General features: G+C 39.9%; 1 protein-coding gene across 5 annotated transcripts in view; it reads left to right on the top strand.

The window, feature by feature from the left end:
• The window catches only part of LOC114874814 (rho GTPase-activating protein 32), a 24,305-nt gene extending 2,750 nt beyond the window's left edge, over nt 1-21,555 (top strand). For 2 of the 5 annotated variants that reach the window (XM_046290017.1, XM_046290016.1), the window contains exons 2-8: nt 2,001-2,203; nt 11,635-11,772; nt 12,063-12,467; nt 12,666-13,008; nt 13,198-13,531; nt 13,608-14,529; nt 14,610-21,555. In XM_046290017.1, coding sequence (XP_046145973.1) covers nt 2,135-2,203; nt 11,635-11,772; nt 12,063-12,467; nt 12,666-13,008; nt 13,198-13,531; nt 13,608-14,529; nt 14,610-17,033 — 4,635 coding nt within the window. In that variant the 5' untranslated portion in view covers nt 2,001-2,134 and the 3' untranslated portion in view covers nt 17,034-21,555. Of the gene's footprint in view, nt 1-2,000; nt 2,204-7,177; nt 7,711-7,733; nt 8,152-11,634; nt 11,773-12,062; nt 12,468-12,665; nt 13,009-13,197; nt 13,532-13,607; nt 14,530-14,609 lie in introns of those variants that run through there. The other 3 variants (XM_046290018.1, XM_046290019.1, XM_046290015.1) reach the window with 3 other exon arrangements.
• The last annotated feature ends 452 nt before the right edge of the window (nt 21,556-22,007 follow it).

The following is a 22,007-nucleotide window of genomic DNA, read 5'->3' as shown; positions in this document are numbered from 1 at the left end:
AATCCGTGCGGGTTGCAATTAAGCAACGGGTGTATACGTGGTTACGGGTGTAAGGGGCATCGCGATGAGAATAACAATAACGTAAAGGAGGCGGGAATCGGTTGAAAGAAAATGAACGCATTCCACGCGAAAGAAGATAATGTAACCTTGGCATAGTGAATTTATCGGAACGTCTCCCTATTGAAAAAATCCTACCTTGACTCGTTTCCATCAAGCTCGTTAAACTCTATCAAGTAGCGTGTCAACGACTTCGTGAAATTATTTAGTTTTGTCGTTACGCTCGTGCGCCGTATCCTTGACGGTGTATCATCTTATCTGTCGCGAACACGCGAACGGCGTTTAGCTTGCAAAATCGTCTCGATGACCGGCTGATCTTTCTGTTAACCTTTGGGGGCTAATATTTCTATGCATAAAATTTCAGATACAATTTCTTTTAAATAAAGACGGTACTTGAACGGGATACTCGCAAGTTTTGACTTGCACGACAACGAAGCCTAAACATACACGTGGATCGACATTAACTTGTAGGGATTCTTTATCGATCGAATTCACTATAAAACTCTGACTCTGTACTTAACATAATTATAACCCTTATAAAACTTTTATTATCTCTATTACTTCACTTTAGTGTAATAAGTTTTTCGGTAAGTCAACTTTTCCATATGACGCACCAGTTGCGTCGCCGATTTTTTTGCTACACTCCCAGAGGACGCAAACGGTGCGTCATCGGTTTAGAATTCAATCGAACCGATCCAAACCTCTGAGCGTTTAAGAGCACAACATACGGGAACGGATGTGGCGTAGACTTTTTACTTGTGGCTTTGTTACACTTTTATTTTCGTCGTTTCTCGACCGTGCCACTGGTGCACGCTCTCATCCTAAGTCAACGAGAAAGAGAGAAAAAAAAATAGATAAAATAAAAAGGAGTAGACGAAGAAAACAACTGTCAGTTTCGCTGGCGAATGTGCAACCGGATGTTCAGTTCGCCATGAAAAACGTTATTCCTTGGAAGAGCGCGTTTGTTAATTAGCCGCTGAACAAGACGGTCGAACGGTAAAACGCGACTACCGCGAGTCTAAATCTCCGTGTATTTATTTGACGATCGACAGAAACGTGTTCTTAACGATGAACAATTTCTTTTATTTATTTCAATCTAAAATACGGTTGATAACGAGCACGAGAAATTGTAGTACATGCTTTAGATTGAATCTATTATACTTTTCTACGTGTTTTTACTTTCGAATCGTTTTCTTAATTAACTTGGAAAGTTAATACCCGTAGAGATTAATGTTAACCATGCTTCCTGCAGATAGTATAATTGCACGTTTAGAGAGAATATTTTATTCGTTAAATACATTCGTTATTTATATACACTTATTATCGGTGATGATATAATTAATTGCTGTATAATCAACACGTTGATTCTAGTATCGTTTCGATCGAATCGTTCATCGAGTGTCGATCGAGTAACACTTTCCCTCGATTTAAAGTTCAAGAGAATCGTTTTAGCTGCACGCGGTGGTAGGCCGCGGCAAGGTCGCTGGATTTCAAACAGAAATTTTCATCTGATCGCCTTCGACACCGAGCGAATGCAACGATCCTGGTGTTATTTAAATCATGGTATGAAAATTAAGAATTAATTGAAGGTTTCAAAGTTCAATTCGTTTCGTTAAATTTAACACGTTGAACGCCATGGGGGGTCACCGGTGACCCGGCCTCGCATCTTACACACGCCTGAATAATTAAAAGAAAAGAATAGAAAAACATTATTTTAAGTAATATTGCTATGGTAAAAATAATGTGAAATGGCAAATAGAAATTTGAAAATTAATTATTACTATTCTTAGTAAAAAAAATTGAATAAATATTATGAAAAATATTCAATCGCGTTATAAGTTGATTCAAGTGAAATTTTACGTGGATCCATTGTACATTGTATAAATCTGTTATAAAAGCGCGACGATAAAGACGTCTGAGTATAATGGAAATTGTTTGTACAGAAGAACGTGAAAGAGGAATAATGGTTCAATCGAGAGGAAAGTAACATCCTGCCGTCATCCTGGCGCGTGGCAAACCAGGCCAAAGGCCTGGATCCTCATCCTCCTCGTCCTCGTCCACGGAGAGGTTGCAAAGGATGCCAGGACCGGCTCAAGAGAGGCCTCGTGCTCAACGATTAACCGACATCGAGCCTCAGGCTGCAAAGGTAAGTAAACGATTATAATATAATAGTTATCATGCTTTCACCGATCCTTTTATTTCATGCTTTGGAGTGCAAACCATGTTTGCTAGGAAATATTTTCTTTTTCTGAACATGGCAATTAATAACAGTGTTGCTAGCTTAGGTGATAAAATTTCCTTTCAAAATTTGTGCCGCTGTTTGTCGTTTAATTACTATATGTATTAATTAAATTTTCCTTTTTGCTTTAAAAAGAAATCGTACGCCATTCAACGGTGGAAATTTATAGGAATTGAGGCTAGGTTAGGCAGCTATGGCGAACGGGTAATACGTAGGTAACCAGTGAAACTTTGTAAAAGCGGTCGTAATGATTTTGCTTGTTTCCTGGAAAAAATGGGTTTCGGTTGGGTAACAATTGCAGGTACAACAACAGGGAAATCGTAACGAACGAACATAAATTTCAGGCTGATATTAATCTCGATTTTTTCGTTACTAATAATAAAATATAATGATTTTGCAAGAAAATAGATTGTGCCAATCCTTCCTTGATTCACTGTATTTATATACATATACACAGAGTTTTGTTCAATACTGTTACCTTGCACGCGAAAGTGTGAAAGGTTTCGTGCAACATGTCCAGACACGACGGTGTTACAACCTTAATTTACCTTGATCTTCCTTTCATTCTCGTTTTACATCTCGATGATATCAGACGGCTTTCTGTTAATTGCTCGCACGAGCCTCGCTTGGTATAGGTCGGAAACCGCATCGGCGTGTCTCTTTTCTCGCGGATTTAACGTTAATCTTCTTTTTAAATCGTTCAACTTTCTCCGATTCGGTTTACTTTCTCTTTTTACGGAGATGCGATTTTCACGCGACCAATTGGTTTTATATTTGATAAAATTAATGTTTATCACTGTACACTTGCGATCAATTTCGGCGTACGGAAGGAATCTCCCTAAGGAAAATGGCGGTACAGGGGAAGCAGGAGATTCTCTAATTCTTCATTTTGACGATATTGATATTAAAAATGATTTAGAAACAAAATTTATCAAATTTAGAATAACAAAGTAAATATTAATTCAAATTTTTCTCGGGAAGTTCACGAGGAAGGGTGGGAACCCGGGTCATTGCCGAAAAATCAATTAATAAGGCTTTGGATTTTTTAATAATTAAGATTCAAGTGTGCCGAGATAAATAAAATTTAATAATAATCTTCGCAGTATTGAAAAATGAATGTCGACAACGATGTAGGAAAAATGAATAAAACCAAAGTGGAAATATCGCTTTGCTTTTTCATGGTCTAGGAACGAGAAGAACAGAAGCGTAATAAAGCGAAGCATTCCGATGCCAGGCAAGCAAATAAAAGCGGTTATTCAACGGGGACAATGGGTTTCCAAGCTTTTTCTTTTCTCCTCCGCTACTTTCGGCTTCGCCTTTTCCGTCGTTGATAACAGACACACAAGATGGTCGGCCTTTGCGTTTGCTTTTCGGACCAGTTTCAGCAAAGTTTCGTTCTCGTATTCGCGGGAGAATGCGGAAGTTGCTTCTATTTCGCTCTGGTCTCGTTCGTCCATCTCGTTGGCGTGAGAGCAAATCGATAGGCTTTGCTAGCTACTGCACGACACGTATATCTACCGTGTGCGTACCAACATCATCTCCTGGAACACCCATCCGTTCGACGGAAGCCTTCTATTTTCTTCGACGATTAGTTTAACCTTTCGGACTTCGCATTACCACATGAATTTAATTTTTTTTTAATTTTTTGTTTTAGTAAAGGAAATACATTAATTGAATTAATTTATTAGGATAGAGTTGCATTTGGAAGGTTTTATAATTTTTAAACTCCCTCCAATTTGAAGCTTGATATTCAAAATATATAAAATCCTAAGCTTTGAAAATAATTGTACAATCCAAGTTTACATAATAATAAAAAAATTGTAAGTTACACCGTCTTCGTGAATATTAAATTTTGCAAAGCGTGTATGGCGTGATGAGTGAACTGGAATATGTTGCTTGGCTTCTAAAGCATGTTTTCTTTAACAGATGTTCTTTTTTCTTCATTTTTCATTGACGACCAAGCTTCCATGACGCGTCGAGTACATGTGTTTCGCTGGTTCTTGCTGCCTTCATAAACCGCATACTTGTTATTTTAACAGATCCACACAGCTCGTTCACCAAGTTCAACGCGTTCCTTCGAAAGTGCACGCGACCCTGTTAATTAAGGCTTCTCTTCATTATTATGCGTATCCATTACGTTGTCGGTTTAAGATATTCACCGGACTCGTCGTCGTACACTTGCGCGCGTTGTCAAATAAGGAATACGGTATTCACTGAACTAGTTTCTTGTTTCAGTAAATCGTGTTACGTTTCTTCATCCCAGGCTACTTGGGAGGGGACCAAGTGCTGCAATCTCTTCGTTTTCTCTTTTATCCGCAAAATACACATTTCTTTCATTTTTTTAAATTTCTTATTTTGGAACAAAAAGAAGTAAGGGTTAATGTATCCTAGTATATTAGCGTTAGAAAATAAATGTCCCTAAAATTTTAAATATCAAAAGAAAAATGAATGTAATTTTCCCATCTATCAATGTGATCTGAAATCATTATAGAAGAAGGTCAGTACTTTCTCGAGGCGGTCCAGTTTGCGATTAGATTGATTAATGGAATGATTGACGATCCTTTTCATCCAAGCAAATCCCCCTATTTTTACAACTAGAATCCGGTGTTGTTAGAACAGCCAGGCGTCTGTTAGGTATCGGTGAGTAAAATATCACAGGATGGGTTTTCACGCTTGACAGGATATTCCAATCATTTGCGATCGGAAGAAAAGAGCAGACGTAAATAATGGTGCGCGAAATTTTATGTTCCCTAACCAGAAATAGAACTTTTCTCGGTCGACCAGACGTAGCAGAGTGAAGCCTCTTCTTCGGATACTGGGGAGAGAAAAAAAGAAAGAAGAGATAGTTGTGCAGAGTGAACGTTGGAGCGTTGTTTTAAATATTTTTGCAAAATTTATGTTGTCGTTTCAAACCGTGGAATTCGCGTCGTTTCAGGTTGAATAAAAAGCTGAAAGTATTTATATGTATTTGTTCGTATGGTGGTAAAATGAAATTTGTAGCAAATTATTTTAAGCTGGGTTTCGATTTTCAAGCAGCAATGTGGTTTTAGTTTTACATATATACATATATAAAAAAATTCTCTAACACCACCCTAGAAAAATCCTAGTTTCATTACTGCATTTACTTCACTATACAATATTCCTTGGGTTGCTTAGAATCGTATAGCTCCAAAAAATTGGGTCGTTAGATTGATCCCAGGCTATTTTTTTCTCTCTCTCTCTCTCCTCGGATTCTTTCCGAAAATAGAAATAAATGTTATCTTCTTATTGCGGGTCACGAAAGATAAACCATAATTCTTTCCGCGTCGAGATTAAAATTCGAAAAAGCTTTAAGGCGAGTAGAAGACGAGCCGGGATGAAGTTTACCAAGTGCAAGGGGCGTATAGCGCGAGCAAACAGCAACTTTGCGCGAGCAGTAATGAAGCTCGCTCGTTTGTTGGACGCAATAGAAACTTGCTTTGCTCCCGAGACTCTTGATTGTTTCGTCGAAGAACATAAATCGTTCTTGGTCGCTTGATTTCTCGGAGGAAATTCTTTTTTCCCCTTGAAACTTTCAACGTTCTCGAAACAATGAATTATAAACAAATCGTTTGCCAAGTACATATTTATTTCGTTAAAATTAAAAACCGACGAAAGAGGACACTTTTCATCCGGTTCAGAAGAATTGAAACTCAGACAAAAGGGGTGGCCTTTGAATTCTTCCGGTCAAAGAAAGGCTAGTCCTAGTACAGGATTATTGATTCAAAAGCACGTCGACGACGAAAAAAAAAAGAAAAGAAAAGAAGAGAGGGGAAACGTCGTACAGTTTTTCCAAGGCGTCGTTCCGACGAGGATGGGTGCGGTTGGAGTACATTTTCTACGCAGCTTTTCGCAGATTGAATCCCAGCACTTGGATCGTGACTCACCCGTCTGGATAGGGTTTCTTATGGCGTAGCAAAAGTGCCCTTCATGCACAACTTATATGCCACTACATGGTACTTTCAATCCTTTTTTTTTTCGTCGTATCAAATACAGAATATACTGTTATTGTTGAGCTTCTTATAAATAACAGAAGGGCTTTTCTATTAGGTTAAAACTATTCAATGACCCCAAAGTTTCTCTATCCTACTGGCTTCAGCCACTCTGGTATGTATTAGCTTTTAAATTATTCATTAAATTATCGGAGAGCATTGTACTATTTGTGAACTTGTTTATTTTACAAACTGTACAAGAATAACGGAGGCTAGAAATATGTAAAATGGGTGGGACGGGGTGAAATGTACACTTTCGAGCAGAAATGTAGGAAAGATAGTTTGATCATGCTTTTCGTATCAGCTGTTTATGACATAATAATCGGAGTCCTAATTTTCCTGTATCCCGAATCCCTATTTGCCGCCGGGTTCGGCCTACTTTCACGCCCAAGGTTGCCCATCATTATTGCTTGATTGGATGTGTAGACTCGAACGACCCAGTTTTCTACTGAAAACTATTATTTCCACCGGGCTTTATTCTGCTGTCCCCTCAAAAAAAGCGGAAGACAGTTACCTTTCAGCATTAACGATACAATGTAGCCCCGTTTCTCCCCGTTCCTTTTTTATACCAAGAAAATAGCTTTCTGTCTCTATAATTAACGTCTGAAAGTAATTAACCCCTTGCATCTGTCTCGGCTAATTGTTCACCGCTTAAGGAAACTTAATTTTACAATTAACGGCCCTTCCACCGTCCAATCCGCATTGCGTACCAAACGATTTCGAAAAATCGAATCTACAAAAAAAAAAAAAGGATATCGCGTTTGCGCTGTCAGAAGTAGAAGGGTTGAAATCCCAGCGGTGACGATAGATTCTCGTTGTCGACGTGGCGCAAGGGTGGCATCCCGAAGTGGGTGCGGAGCGAAACGAAGCGGAGCGGAGGCTGGATGGTGACTCGGTGACCCAGTTTCCCCCGACTCGACGGAACGGAGCAGTGGATTCGAACGCGGACATGGATGGAATCGTGGCGGTTCGTCGGGGCACCCTGTTCGCCATCCTCGTCGCTCGTCGTCGCGTCGGTGGGAAACGTCATCGACGAAAACGAGTCCTTCGGCACGTCGAGCCGCCGCGCGGCGTCGAGTCGCGTCGACTCGACGATCCTCCGATTCTCGCGGTTATCTCCCGCGACGTCGAGCCGCGTACACGCTCGTCCTGTCTCTCGCGACGCTATGCGTCGCGTTCTCACCAGCTGTGCCAGCTGTTCCAGCCGTCTCGAGGTAGTTGTTCGTCCCCGACGAATACCTCTTCTCTCGTCTCCTTCGACGGACGTATCGTTCTGCTATAAATCTTCTTCATCTTCTTCGTGGTGTGCATTCTGATGGATAATCAACCGGTAGATCAACAGGATTTCTGATGTGTTTAAGGATCTCGTATCGGTTTATCGAAATTTTCTTGGGGAGCGTTCAGGTAGTGTTGCAACCTTTCATTGGCTCGTTTACGTTTCCCTTTCTTTCTGATTTTTCAAACGTTCGACTTTGCCTGGTGAATATCTATCTTGGAAGAAACCGTGTTATCTTGCTTCTTTATCATTGAGAATATCACCGGAACGCTTATGATACGATTTGTTCATGAATTTCTTTATTTTTCTATTTTTCATTTGATCGTTTAGTTCCACATACGGTAGGCGTGATCTAGTCTAATGGACTCGCCCTACCAGGCTAGTCCTTGTTCCGGTTTTCTACCCCATTTCGCTCGTCCTGATTCGTAGATGATCGAATTATTGGCTTCCTGTTAAACTTTACTCATTCCCGCATGACCTATATACGAATCTATACCACGGAAAGCTACGTTCACTTCGAAAAAAAGGATCTGCTAGCCGTGTTGACTTTGCTGCATTTACCTCCTGCGGTTTGTAATCTTCGACCCTTTTTATGTATTCATTGTAGCGTCGTATATTTTAAACGTAGCGCCGTTTCGATTAGCTTGCGTTTATTTATTTTATTACCTGTTCGATTCCTCATTGTATCTCGTCGATTGATCCGCTGCCTCGTCACTTCTCTCGCTTTCCAATCGCGTTGCCACCCTTAAAAACGTACGAAACTTTCGATAGATCTTTTTCAGTCTGGCTAATAAACTTAACGCTTCGGTTCGCATGGCTTACACCGTCTCGAATCGATCATCGATGCGATCCTATCTTTATCCGTTCGCGAATTTTTACGCGGTACACGCGTCGATTGGAAGATATATTCGTGACCTCGTAAGAATTTAACCGTTCATCGATCCGATACCACCAACTAATTCTCGGTGCGAGAGCGTTTTCGAATTTTCCAAATTTTCCAAATTTATGCGCCTGATAATTTCTCTGTTCTGGACTAAAATCGTTTTATTTTTTTTTTTTTTTTTGTTCATGTTAAAATTAATAAAGAAAGGAAGTTTATGTAAACTGGCGCACGCAATGCGTCACCAGTAAGTTAAATGAAAATTCTGTTGAAATTATAAATTAAACGTTTCGCGGAAACCGGTGGAGTCGAGCCGATTACGTTCGACTACGACTGCGGCTATCGTACAGGTTCCAATTATAGAAATTTACGGACAAATGCGAAGGCGGATTGGCAGCGAAATCGGGTTTAAAGAAGCGTAAAGCAGGAGGCAGCGCGGAACGATCGTTTCCAAGCGATTGCCAGATCCAACGGGGAGAGAACAGTGCTCGTTTATACGTATAGAGTGGCTCCGATGTTTGCCTGAACCTTGCCAAAAAATACAATGACCCAAATAACACACAAGTTGCACTCCTTCGTTGATTCTCATCCGCACTGCGATCTCCTCCAGGCCACCGTTTCCTTTCATCCTTTCCACGTCGAATCTGTGTTCTTGGTTCATCGATAATCTCAAAGTAATTAAAGTTTAATCCTTTTCCATCGTCCTTTGTTGAACTATTTATTTTTGAAAAAAAAAAAAAAAAAAGAATCGAGGAAATATTTCGTATAAAAATTTGAAATACTTGTTTCACGAATTACTGATTTCTTTTTTAATGCTGTAGTTACTCTATTTTTATCTGTGGAAACGTTGTAAGATTTAGTGAATCGACTATGCTATGTATAAAACGATGAAAGATATATGTTACACGTGGACGAAAAATTCAGTGACCTCATAATTGAGTCAGTTTTAGCCTTCTATTCGTTCGTCATCGTTCTTGGACAAATATTGTAATGAAGGAAATGATTATTATGCTGCTTCTTGAATGCATTATGCATGTGAGATGGGTTGTTTGTGATTTTGCATTATTTTTTACTGCTTCGTTTGGGGGTCATCGTAATTTGCTCTATACTCACGATCAAATCAAGCTTCGATAGGGAAAACAGCAATATAATTATAAAATTTAGTACGTAAGCGTACGAGTAACAAAGTAGGTAAAACATTAATTCAAATTTTCCCGCGCGAACGTTTACACGCGGGTGGAGGTCCGCCAGAGGCCTATATATATGGGGCCTTGTCCCCTACATCGTCAGTCTCCCGGTGACCGCCTAAGGGGCAAGGCGGGAGTCTAGGAAAGGGGTGGTCTAGGATGAGGACCAGGAACCCGGGAACCCGGGGATACCCACGGGGCAGTTCGGGTACCCGGGAATTCCGAGAAGCCACCCTGAGACATGGGGATCCCCATTTTTCTAAAAAAATTCTATTCCTTTCTAAAGAATTCCCTAGATTAGAAAATAATTTTTTTTCCTAAAAAATTGCCTAGGGAAAATAGTCATTTTAGTAAATATATTTCTATACGAATTCAGCCTTTGAACCCGTGTATAACGACTGATTATATTAATTATGGGTGAAATGGGTTTTGAGAACGTCGAGTTTTCAGCCCGAAGGTTTTTCTACGAAAGCTTAATAAACGATGATAAAGGTAAAATGAAAAGGCTCCTTTTACATTTCACCAGCCAGTAGTTTGTGCATATTCGTAGGTCAGGTTATTCGTGAGCAGTGAAACGTAAGCTTGCTGGACAAACGAGATAATTGATAGTGCTCTTATAATTGAAAGTCTACTCTACCGTTTCTCTCGACTGTTAAAGAGGAAGTCCCTTGTACGCGGGCTTGAAAGGCTGCCTTGACTTCCGATTCTTTTCTTTTTCAGCCATATGTGTCGATCAGTGGGCGCCAGAAACACGTTTACGACATTGATTCCTTTGAAATCTCACCAGTCGCTTAATAGTAACGAAAAGATCTCGAGGTTCATGAAATCATCTATTATTCCTTCGGAGTCCAAGCGGGGCAACCTGGCTCAGCTTCAAACATCTCAAGTTCTAGTTCACGTATCTCCACGTTTGCTATCAATCGTAAAATTAAATGGAATATGTATATGCTTTCAAATTTAAAGAACATATCTTGACCCAGATTCTCGATGTTGCAACGAAAAAGAAAAATTAAAATTCTACCATCCTCTGTCGTGTCTACCTTGAACCAGATTCTCAACATTGTAATAAAAAAATCTGCAATGTACAAAGAGTAATAAATAAATTCGATCATTTATCACGATGCACCTTGAACGCGCCCTCGGTGAGACGAACCGGATGCCGTGCCCTGCTGATTTATCAAAGGATAAACGGAGAAAATATATTATCCGATTAGCGTGAAAAAAGATGTACGGTAAAGGAGTAAACGAAATTGGAAGTAAATCGGTGACCCGAATGTCGTGCATCCAGTCCCCTCGTTAATTCGAATTCTCCGTGCACGGATGATTCATCTGAACCGTCTTCCTTCAATTGCCTTCACAGACTGCCTCCATATTCTGCCAGTGTTAAACGCGATGCAGCGAAACTCGTTTAAAGCCTTCGTCAAACTTACATAATAAGTTTATTCGGGATACAAACTGTTGCCGATATCACGGTTACTCGACGATACAACCAAAAAGCGAAGGCTAATCATTCCATTATAGAAAAACGTGTTTCTGCTAGAAATAATGTTAGCAGCTGTCGAATATACAGTGTGAATTTGGTAGAGTTTATTTTCAAAGTAGATTGAAAATGTAAGCGTTTTATTTCGTACCGCTTTCATCATTGCCGATAAATCTGTCGATCGCTTTGTGGTATGAACAACTCTTTTGATAGAAATTTTATTTTTACTTATTTTTTAAAGGAGAATTTGTTGATTCAATGATCTTTAGTAACTAGAGCAACCGGCGTTGAATGTATATTTATTTTAAAATTGAAGAGAATCATCGTAATTCAAATTCGAAAAAGAAATTTGAAATCTTCAATTTGGTTGTTCTAGTGTCTACACGTTCGTTGCTTCTCTGGTTCGGTAACGAATGTACTAAGGATCGTGAATGTGTGTATGCGCGAGCGAATGTCTGCGATTATGATAATTGATAGATATCGTTAAATTTTTAATTGAACACAGGGATTAGGATGTAATCGAACGGACGATTTCAGTACACCGATCAGTTCTGGCAGCAACATGGGCAGTATAGCACGCTTTCCAAAATTGGACGAGTGTGCCCACTTTCATTACGAACATGTTGAACTCAGTTCCTTGGAGGTCAGTTACATTCGTGAATAAAATCATTATTTTTTATCTTGAAAAGTTGCCGAGAATAATCCTCAGACGGCGGTGCCTGACTTGAAAGAATTTAAAAATAAATAAAATTAATTACTCGGAACTTTGAGAGGTTCGTACGAGATTGCGTTTCATTTGGAAATTTGACTGGTTAATTTTTATCAGTGTCACCGGTTTGGTAATTCAAGATTGACCGGGGGCCACCGTCTGAGAATTAAAAACGAGTAACCTTACACCATTCTGAAGATAAAGTAATCACGTGTTGTCTGCAGGTATCGCTTAGCGAAGGCACCAATGATTCAGACAGCTACGCGGTCAGAGTGACATCCGGGGACGCGTGCTGGATCCTGCAACGATCTTACGATAATTTCGTGATGTTCGACAAGCAACTGCATCGGTGCATATTCGACAGGAAGTTCTCGTCGTTGGCGAAGCTTCCAGACACAAGGCCGAAAAACACCTGCGACATTCTGAGGGATTATTTGAACAGGTTCTCCCAATTGAATCATGAAGGCCTAAATTGCGGTCCCGTATTGAATTGGCTGCAACTAGACAATAGAGGAAGAAGAATCCTCGTGCCGGAATCGGATTCCTGTCCAATTAATACACCTGCTGTAGCCGCGGCTTACGCGGTTAGACCTTACGCGGCACAGGCACCGGATGAAATCTCCTTCCAGGTATTCTATCGCTTTCATAATCGATATTAGGTTCGTTGCGTGTCGAGCGACCATTTTCAAAATTTAGAAAGTCAATTTGGAGCTGAAACTTAAACATTTCCGTGCTAATGGCGGTGAATTAAAAAAATTTCAAAGTTATATAATCGTTAGCTGTTACAAAAGTGGGATATGGAATGTTTAACGGTTGATGAATTTCAGGTTGGAGACATGATTTCAGTAATAGACATGCCACCTCCAGGGGAAAGCACCTGGTGGCGTGGAAAGCACGGATTCGCAGTTGGTTTCTTTCCGGCTGAATGCGTGGCTGTGATCGGTGACAAAGTTCCACGCCATTTGACCGTGTCGACGACAGTCAGATCGAAGTTGCCGGTTAAACCAGTCCTGAGGAAACACGGGAAGCTAATAGCTTTTTTCAGATCGTTCATATTGAACAGACCGTCTAGGAGACGGCTGAAACAGTCAGGAATTCTGAAGGAACGCGTGTTTGGTTGTGATTTAGGGGAACATCTTTTGAACTCCGGACAAGATGGTACGTGTACAGGTACTTTTCACATCCGACATTTAACCCTTTACGGTCCAATTGTGATTTCTAACTGGAAGTGTTCAACGCATTCAACATAAATTGAATGTATGTACACAATGAACTGGACCTCGTAATGGTTAATGTAATATTTCTTCAACGGTATACTGCTCTGTTTAACGTTTCTCTTTCTTTTTCAAATATTCCCAGTGCCTACTGTATTAACGTGTTGCGCTGAATTCATCGAGAATCATGGCTTGGTGGACGGTATATACCGTCTGAGCGGTGTCACATCGAATATTCAAAGACTAAGAAACGCTTTTGACGAGGATCGTGTCCCTGCGTTGCATTCCGACGAAAGTATTCTGCAAGACATCCATTCGGTGGCGTCTCTGTTGAAAATGTACTTCAGAGAATTACCGAATCCCCTCTGTACGTATCAGCTGTATTCTACGTTCGTTAGCGCGGTTCAAGCCAGTACCGATGCAGAAAGATTGAGGCGAATGAGAGAAACCGTTAGAAAATTACCACCACCGCATTACAGGTAATCGTAGGAAAAAGAAACTTTTACCATTTGAAATGAAAAAAAAAAAAAAATGAAAATATTTGTATTATCGCAGAACGTTGGAGTATCTCATGCGGCATTTGGTGAGAGTTGCGGCCAGAGGCGCTGAGACTGGCATGACCCCGCGTAACGTGGCGATCGTGTGGGCACCGAATCTGCTTAGGTGCAAGGAACTCGAAGTTGGAGGCGTAGCAGCACTGCAGGGCGTTGGCGTTCAAGCTGTGGTTACGGAATTCTTAGTCTGTTACGCGGAATTAATATTCGGGGACGGTCCGGTCGGTCGGCCAAAATCGTTGGCCATTACCACGCCCGCGAGATTGCTCAGTTTGGAGGAGGCACGAAACAGAAGCCTTAGAGGCGAGCCTGATTACATCGAAGTGGGCGCTGGTCCAGCCGGGTTACCATTACATTACCATACGGTCATAGAATTACCGCGAAAGAGAAACGGCTCGAAGCGTTCACCATCGTTGAACTGGAGAGCTTTGTTCGGTAGAGGTGGACTGGGTGCCAGAGGGAAGACGAGACAAGTTGGCACGCCACCTCAAGCAGAAACGGTGCCAAGTTCCTTAAACTCCTTACGGCGATTAAGACCGGTGAAAAGTGCGGATAGTTTGGACGGTGAGGACAGTTTAGGTCCTCTTCTAGGACCTCCACCAGCTAGACCCTGTGGCCACAGTCGATCAGTTTCGCATGATTCGTATTTCGATCATCTAGCGGACGCACCGAATACAGCGTCGCCGTTGGATCTATCGGAGATACAGCTTAACTTTGACCTGGAGGAAAGAGAAATGCGAATGTTCTCGGAAGAGGAGAGCGCCGGAGTGGCGTCGGTCGAAGCGTCACCGCGACGGCAACGTACCGAGGGAACCCAGAGTGCTGCTGCTACCGGTGGATCCAAGAGGAAGAGATCACGATTGGAGGAAAGACTGCAGTGCGACGTTGAGTTGCGCTTCATCGATAGCCAAAGTCCTGATCAGGTAAAGTAATTAATTCAGCCTCGTGCCATTCGTTTCGTAAACCTACTTCCAAGCTAACAAATTTAATTCCATGTTCACAGGTGATGGTATCCGCGGATGTGCACAGTATGGATACCCCGTCCCCTTTACCAACCCCAGGATACCTTCCCTTATTATCCGAAGCCTCGACACCGCTGACACCGGCCACCCTACACGGAACGCCTCACTCTACGTCGCCTGTGCCGGCTAATAGTCCTAGGATAAGTTTTCGAAGTTTCACTTTACCATTAGAGATCGACGACGATCAAAGCAACGCGAGCAAGCTGAACAGAACTAGCGTGTCTTCCGATAAATCATCCGACCCTAGTCATAGGTTATCCGTAAACATAGATGGTCAGAGTAACGCGAAGTCCTGCGAGAGGATAATTACGTACGACAAACGCGTGGACATGTACGATGACAAGGAGTCTTCCAAGGCTCAGAAGACATCGAACGAGTCGAATTTGATGTCCGACGTAGTTGACCAAGAGATGACCCCTTGCGATAGGTTAACGTCTCGTCCGAACGAGATGGACTCTAGTAAAATAACGTCTCTGTGTAAAAACTCTTGTCCCATGGAGGAGAACAAGTCCCTCAACGACAGCAGAGACACTTTGGACGTACGAAAACATGATACCTCGACGAACAAGTCGATCGACTCGCAAAACGACGCCATGGCTGGAAATTCGAACGCTCTTCGAAACGAATTAACCGATCTTGATTCTCCGATGTCCTGCGAACAGACCATCGAGGATCTACCCGATTCCGGCTTCGTTATTTGCGATAGCTCCGACAAGATGTTCACCAACACCGATACACCTCAGATCGCAACGAACACCAACGATTCCGGTGAATGGGTGATAGTGGAGGGTACCGATTCGATCACCACTCCGACCAGCGAGTCGAGCAGTCCGAAGGATCCTCGGGAAGGAACCGTGAATCCTGCGATAGCCACCGATCCGCCGCAGTTAAGATCAATGTCGGAGAACGTTTCTAGAACCTCGTTGGATTTAACCATGGGCTCGACGGTGGATACGGACACTTCTTGCATAGGAGTCAGCGACTTGACGGAGAGTCCTGTTCTGCCACAGGAATCCGGAGAAATGTCCTTCGACGTTGCTGACAACAGGGAACTCGAGGGACAGAATACCGCGCAAAGATCATCCGGGGCATTTGAAAGCGAAACGAGCTTCGGCTTGATCGATTCTGGGAATACTTTTTCGAATATCGTACACGATCGGAATAACGGAAACGAGAAAACCAGTGAAATGGATCACGAGGCCACCGAATGCTACTCGCAACTCGACGATACTAAATCGTTCAACGAAAACTCTATGAAAAAGGAAGAGGTTCTGGGATCAGACGAGGACGATGACGAGGTATTCGAAAATTCTCAGCGTTCGACAAGGAGTTTGGACTACCAGCAAAAGGGTATCCGACGTTCCTTGCAGCTGCGTCAGAAGCCACAATTCCAAGTCGCCGATCGACGTTCTTTCTCGAGCCAATCGACCAAGAAACAGGACCTCGAGCTACCCCTTTCCGACAGTAACAAGCAACGCTGTCAAAAGCCAGACAAGTGCCAAAGCTTCGAGTACGTTTCTCAGAAAGAATCTCCTCAGAAGAATCAACAGCGTAAGCAATTCTCTTCTCGTACCGATAAACCGTCTCAATGTAACAATTTGAAGAGCAATCAACTGGAAGAGGATATAGAGGTGGTGATACCGTCGGAGAACGCAGCGGAACCAAGCGAGATAGCTCATCCCCCCGAAGGTGCATCTGAATCAACATCCCTGAACTCGTCGTGCTCTTTCTCAAACGCATCGTCTCCGGTCGATGATTCCATAGTTCTTCGAGACACTGCTGCTATACTGCAAGAGTTGGCGTTGCAAAGATTATCAGGCGGTATGGTCGGCGATTTGTCCCTTCCTCCTAGGAAGAGGTACGAGCCTGAGAGCAACAAGGATCGAAGAAGCTTCGATTCCGAAATAGGCAGAGAGATAGTTCGCGAAAGAAAGATGAGACAGGAGTTGGACTCTGCTAGAGGAAAATCCGAGGAACCAGCTGTTAACAATACTCAACATTTGCCACCGTGTTTGAGAGCTCGTCATGCAAGAGCCAGTCGAGCATCGCTAAGTAGATCCTTGGACGAAGCAAAATTCAATAAAATGACAGAGGAAGCTCGTCTTCCTGTGAAACAGTCTATGGAGGATACACAGCATAGCTCGACGCCTAATGTTGGCTCTGGTTCGAACGGTTCTTCCAGCAACACGGATAAAAGTCATCTGAAGAACCTGGGCGGCTTGGACCTGGGCGACCCTCAATGCAGAGAACGAATAGAAAAGTACAAAGAGGAGAGAAGGACGTTCTTGAGGGATAAGTACAGGTCGGAAAGCTTTCGAGGAATGTTGTCGAAGACGGAGGACGACGGTGAACAGGCACTTTTAGCTAGGTTAAAACAGAGAGCCTCTAGACCCTCTCTGCATTGATATTAAAATATTTACTAAAGAGTTTCTCTGGGTCGAATCTAGACGACCATATTATTGCCTGAAAATCGCGTCGTATAAGGGAATTATTTGTTAACGATTCCAATGAGAACTGCTCGTTCTATCCACCGTGTTACGTTTAACCCTTTGCTCTCAGATTATACCATCTATCTTTGAGATAACAATAATAATATTTCGTCTTGAAACAACGGTAGATTTAACCGAGTATTTAGAAACTGATACGTTTCGAATTGTTCCGTGTAAAGGAAACTTGTCGTTAGCGATGTTATATTAGATCGTAGGGAATCCGACCAAATTGTAATTTTAAAAGTTCCAAGCATTCGGAGAAGCGTGTCGAGGTCCAATTTCGAAAACAAATGGTTATGCACAATCGATCAACTTTTTCACCGATCTATAATACTTATAAAAAAAAAAAAAATTGTTATACTTTCTCTGCCATTCAGGTATTTCTTTATATATATATTTTTTCAAGTATTATCTTTTTAATATTTTAAAGTGACGATTCTATTTACGTGTGTATTTATATTCGAGTGTAAAGGGTTAAAGCGTGAGATTCGAATATTCGAGTAGTGTAACGAAGGAAGAGGATACGTGAACTTTCTTTTCAAAGGAGTTCGAGAAAGAAGTTTATTCGTTTTTTTTTGTTTTTTTTTATTGTTTAGCAGAACAGTTCGACGATAATTCGTACGTGTGTTCTTAATTTATTACTTAATCGAGATTAATACGTAATTAGATTATTTCTGTTATTGTTATTACGAGGATCATTTTCCATTATTATTATTATTATTATTATTATTATTATTACTATTATTATTATTATTGTTATCGTTCCCAAAGATGTCTCGTTATTTAGAACCTTAGATGCGTTTTGTCGTGCTGTTCTGTTAATCGAACATTTAAATAATTGATCGACGTGTATCAGAGTGTGTTGGTATCGGGAGAACCGATTCGTTTTTGAAAAACCACCCTTTGCACGCGAAATTCCTTTGTCCACCGGTTGCTGAGTAGGCTTGTTTGAAAATTTTATCGAGAAGTTAAGTTTAAACGTACAAATTTATAAAATACTCTTGTCTGTAATGGTTGATCTGATTCTTTAGTCATGGTGATTTTTTAAGAGGTGTATAATTATACGTACAGGATGTTTAAAGAAATTTTTTACCCATATTTAGAGTAAGATTATTGAAGTTTTCATGATTTGGATTTTTATAATTGATACTTTTTAAATCGTGTCTGGTTAATTACAGTTATCAAATGGATTTATTTTTTAATTGATAATTATGAAATATTAAAAAATTTACCATAAACTTCTCAGAACACCCTGTACGTACACTTTAATGGTACTGCTCGTGTTGCACGAGAGGAAAACCAATTTCTAGAATGAAATGAAAAATTAAAAAAAAAAAAAATATTCGCTCGATGCAGGCTCGAAGTACACAAGTGCAAAGGACTTGAACGTTTTAACGAACGCCTTCGATTCGCATAGCTGGGTTATAGTAATTAAAATCGAAACGCTTCCTTTTTTTTATAAATTTCGTTGTTGCTGATTGAACTGAATATTTTTTATACACCGTGAAGCGTGATTTCGCTCGATCATAGATCGTTTGTTCGATGATAACGAGGTGCGTGTATCGATGTCCAAGCATTTTTCTCGCTATTTGTATCTCAGAATCTTTGCTGATTCGTCTTCTTGTTTCTCTTCTCTTTTCATTTTTATACATACCTTTCCAAGCTTGTCACAGCTGAGATAGCGCTTAATTAGAGATTTTTTAAAAATATATTTACACTCTGTTAGCGATGTCATTGATGTCGAGAAAGTTTAGAATACTCGTTAATGTTTCGTGTTCTGTTTTTAGATTAGAATCTTTGGTACATTTTGATGGATCTTCGTTTGTACTTGATTAGAGATTGCAAAATTTTTCCATCCCATTTTTTTTTTTCTTAATTTTTACGATTCAATCTCCACTGTATTATTTCTTAAGTATTCGATACACGTCGTTGTATTTTCTTTTTCTTTTTTTTTTTTTTTAATTGTCGTGGACTGGTCCACGATCAATCTATAACATTTTTTTCTTTTGTATATGCTAATTATTTAGTTGACATGTAATATATTAATTTATATATTTTAGTTTGATTATCAGTGTAAAACGAAGATGTTTTTGCTTGAAATCAAGATTACTATCGGTTTTATTCATTTTTATTTGCAATTCAGTTTGATAGAAATACTTTCTTCGTGCCACTAGGATAAAATACCAATTCCAATTTTTTATAGCTTCTTTTATACGTACAACTTTTTTCGATCACGTTAAACAATCGTTTTTTACTTCACTCTTTGGTTTAGTTTTCATATCTTCAGTTTGATTATCAATTTCTTTCCTTCCTGCCATTCAACGGAGGTGTCTTATTTACCCTCACGCGATATCGCGTGTTCGTTAAATTCAGAGATCATTTCTTGACAATTAAAAAAGAAAATAATAATAATTATCGAAGATAAGGCACCCCGTATATCGTTCAAGAATTGATCACCATCGGTCCCAATGACTTTCAGTCGTTTCGAAGGTCGGATAAATGACAAAGTTGATAAAATGGAAGCTCGTTTTATCTTCAACCGAATCGCGATCTCTGCATCTTGTTCTTTCAACTACGAACAATAATCAAAAGTATAGGAAAGACGTCACACTGTATATTTTCATCCGTGTTTGTCTATTCATAATCCTGAAGATGCTCAAAAGAAAAAAAAAGGATCTGTTTTGCAAGAAGCGCGAACACGTTTTTCAATATCGTTCAGAATTTTACATGCCAGATTCGCGGTTTTCTGTATTTTTTTATGACACGAATCGTAGTGTACAAGATGTAACATATTTCTTATTCTTTTTTCTGGTAAAACGAACAAGAAAAAGCAAAACTCGACGACCAAACACAGAGCCTTTAAAGAAAAAAAAGAGAAGAAAAAAAAACAATATCTTACCCGATGGTTTGCTGAAAATTCAAGATGTTTTTTTTTCTTTTTTTTCTTTTTATGAATGTTATAACGTTTGCTGTGACGATGATAACGATGAGTGAGAGATTAAAAAGAAAAATGTGTCACGAGCATTAAAATGTCGAGACAACGCGTATAGAATTGTAATAATTGAAAGATTGCGAACAATATGGATGATTATTAAATAATCTATACAGTTGATTATTCCTATCGTCGGAAACGCTCTTTATCGCTAGAATTTCTCTTGTTCGATGTGTACGCGTGATGGCTTGTTAAAGCATTCACGAAAAAACTTATTCAACGCTGTAACGAAGTATAAACGTTTCAATGGCACGCGTCTGAAAGACTGTAACAATTTGCGTTCTAAGCGTTGCAAATTGTTCCGGTAGTATCGTTAATTCCTTCATTTGTTTTTTTTTTTTTTTTTTTAATCTTCGTCTTATTTTGTATATTGAACCATGATGAACTCGTGATTGAGCAATGATCATTCGATACTACCCGTTAATTTACATTTCCATGAGAAAAATATGTATACTTTTTAATTAGTATTATTCGTGTTCAAAGTTGTACTTGCATTTTAAGTATTAAAAACATTACCGTCTGTTAGAATATTAATGCATTTACTATGAAAAATAATTTTTATTTACATACAAAAGTTAAAAAAAAAAAAATTTTTTTTCATTCATCAGAAAAGTCAAATGATCAATGCTTGATTATCTTGCCGATGATGAATAATTATTCTTCTCTTTGATGCTCGTCAGTGAATCGTAAGCGTGTATGAAAACCCGTAAATGATATGCATGCACAAGTAATTAGCTTCCCCCAAAGACAGACTAAGAGTGAAGAATCGTGTTTAGAAATATTAAAAATGAAACAAAGTATTTAAAGAAAGATCTTCGATAGCTGCTTCCCTGGATACCAAGTGTAATTAAGGGAGAAAGGCCTAGTTAGCGGTATTATACATATTAAACAGGTAATTGCCTAATACAAGAAATAAAAACCTCGAGGATACATCTATTTACGAGAGTACTTCTGCACAATACAATGCGCAATAACGGTACACACGTAGGATGTATATTTTTTAATAATTTGAGATTGTCGCGGTTATACAAGGATATAAAATTAGGTATAGTTGTAGGGTTGTTGAGAACAAAGGAGAGAAACAACAAAAAAACAAAAAAAAGAAAGAAAAAAATAAGTAACAGACGCCTATTAGAGAATAACATTTCCTATGAAAAACTAAGCGAAATCTAATCCTCCTCCAGTGTAGTTGCAAAATCGGCTAATAGTAATCTTGTTTTTAAGCGTTGAATACCCACCGTTCGTCGATCTGGACGTATTTCTATTTCCATCCCCCTTTCTCTCTTCTACTTCGCTCTACTATCTTGTCTTTTTTTAGTTGTATTTCGTCGTACGATTGTTCTGTTATTAAACGATACTACTGTTTTGCCTACTACGATTATAATTATAATATATGGAAAATTATATGTAAACAAATATAAATACTATAAATATTGGAGAAATCAACCTGATTCTTGTGTTCTATGGAAAACCTGTCTCTTGGATAGAACAGTGTTTAAGGTGTTAAGGTAATTTGTCCATAATCATTCTTCTTTTACTTTGATAATTAGATTTGTATGATTTGACATTAATTTGAATTCAAATTTAATTACAGAAATTGCTGTTAGGTGGCATAGCGAATGCTCGTTACATCATACGCGCTAGTTGTCTCGTCTACGTATTCGTACGTTCATGACCGTGTACGAATTTCCCGCCAATTTCGCAAGCCCGCGAACACGTTGTGTCGTGTATAGAACGCAGTAACACTTTAAACCTGTGAAAAACCTGTGGTCTTTAGTTCTTTATCCTATCTTTGTGGCTCGATTCGACGGTGAATTCGATATCCACTCGATGTTTCGTCTTCGGTGTATAAAGCGAGGCCAGTATATCGGTGATTTAATAAGGGGGACAACGGTGTA

The sequence above is a fragment of the Osmia bicornis genome, chromosome 2 (assembly GCF_907164935.1).
Source record: "Osmia bicornis bicornis chromosome 2, iOsmBic2.1, whole genome shotgun sequence".
Classification (NCBI taxonomy): domain Eukaryota; kingdom Metazoa; phylum Arthropoda; class Insecta; order Hymenoptera; family Megachilidae; genus Osmia; species Osmia bicornis.
The sequence above is the reverse complement of the archived record's forward strand: the minus strand, read 5'-3'. Positions and strand labels throughout refer to the sequence as shown.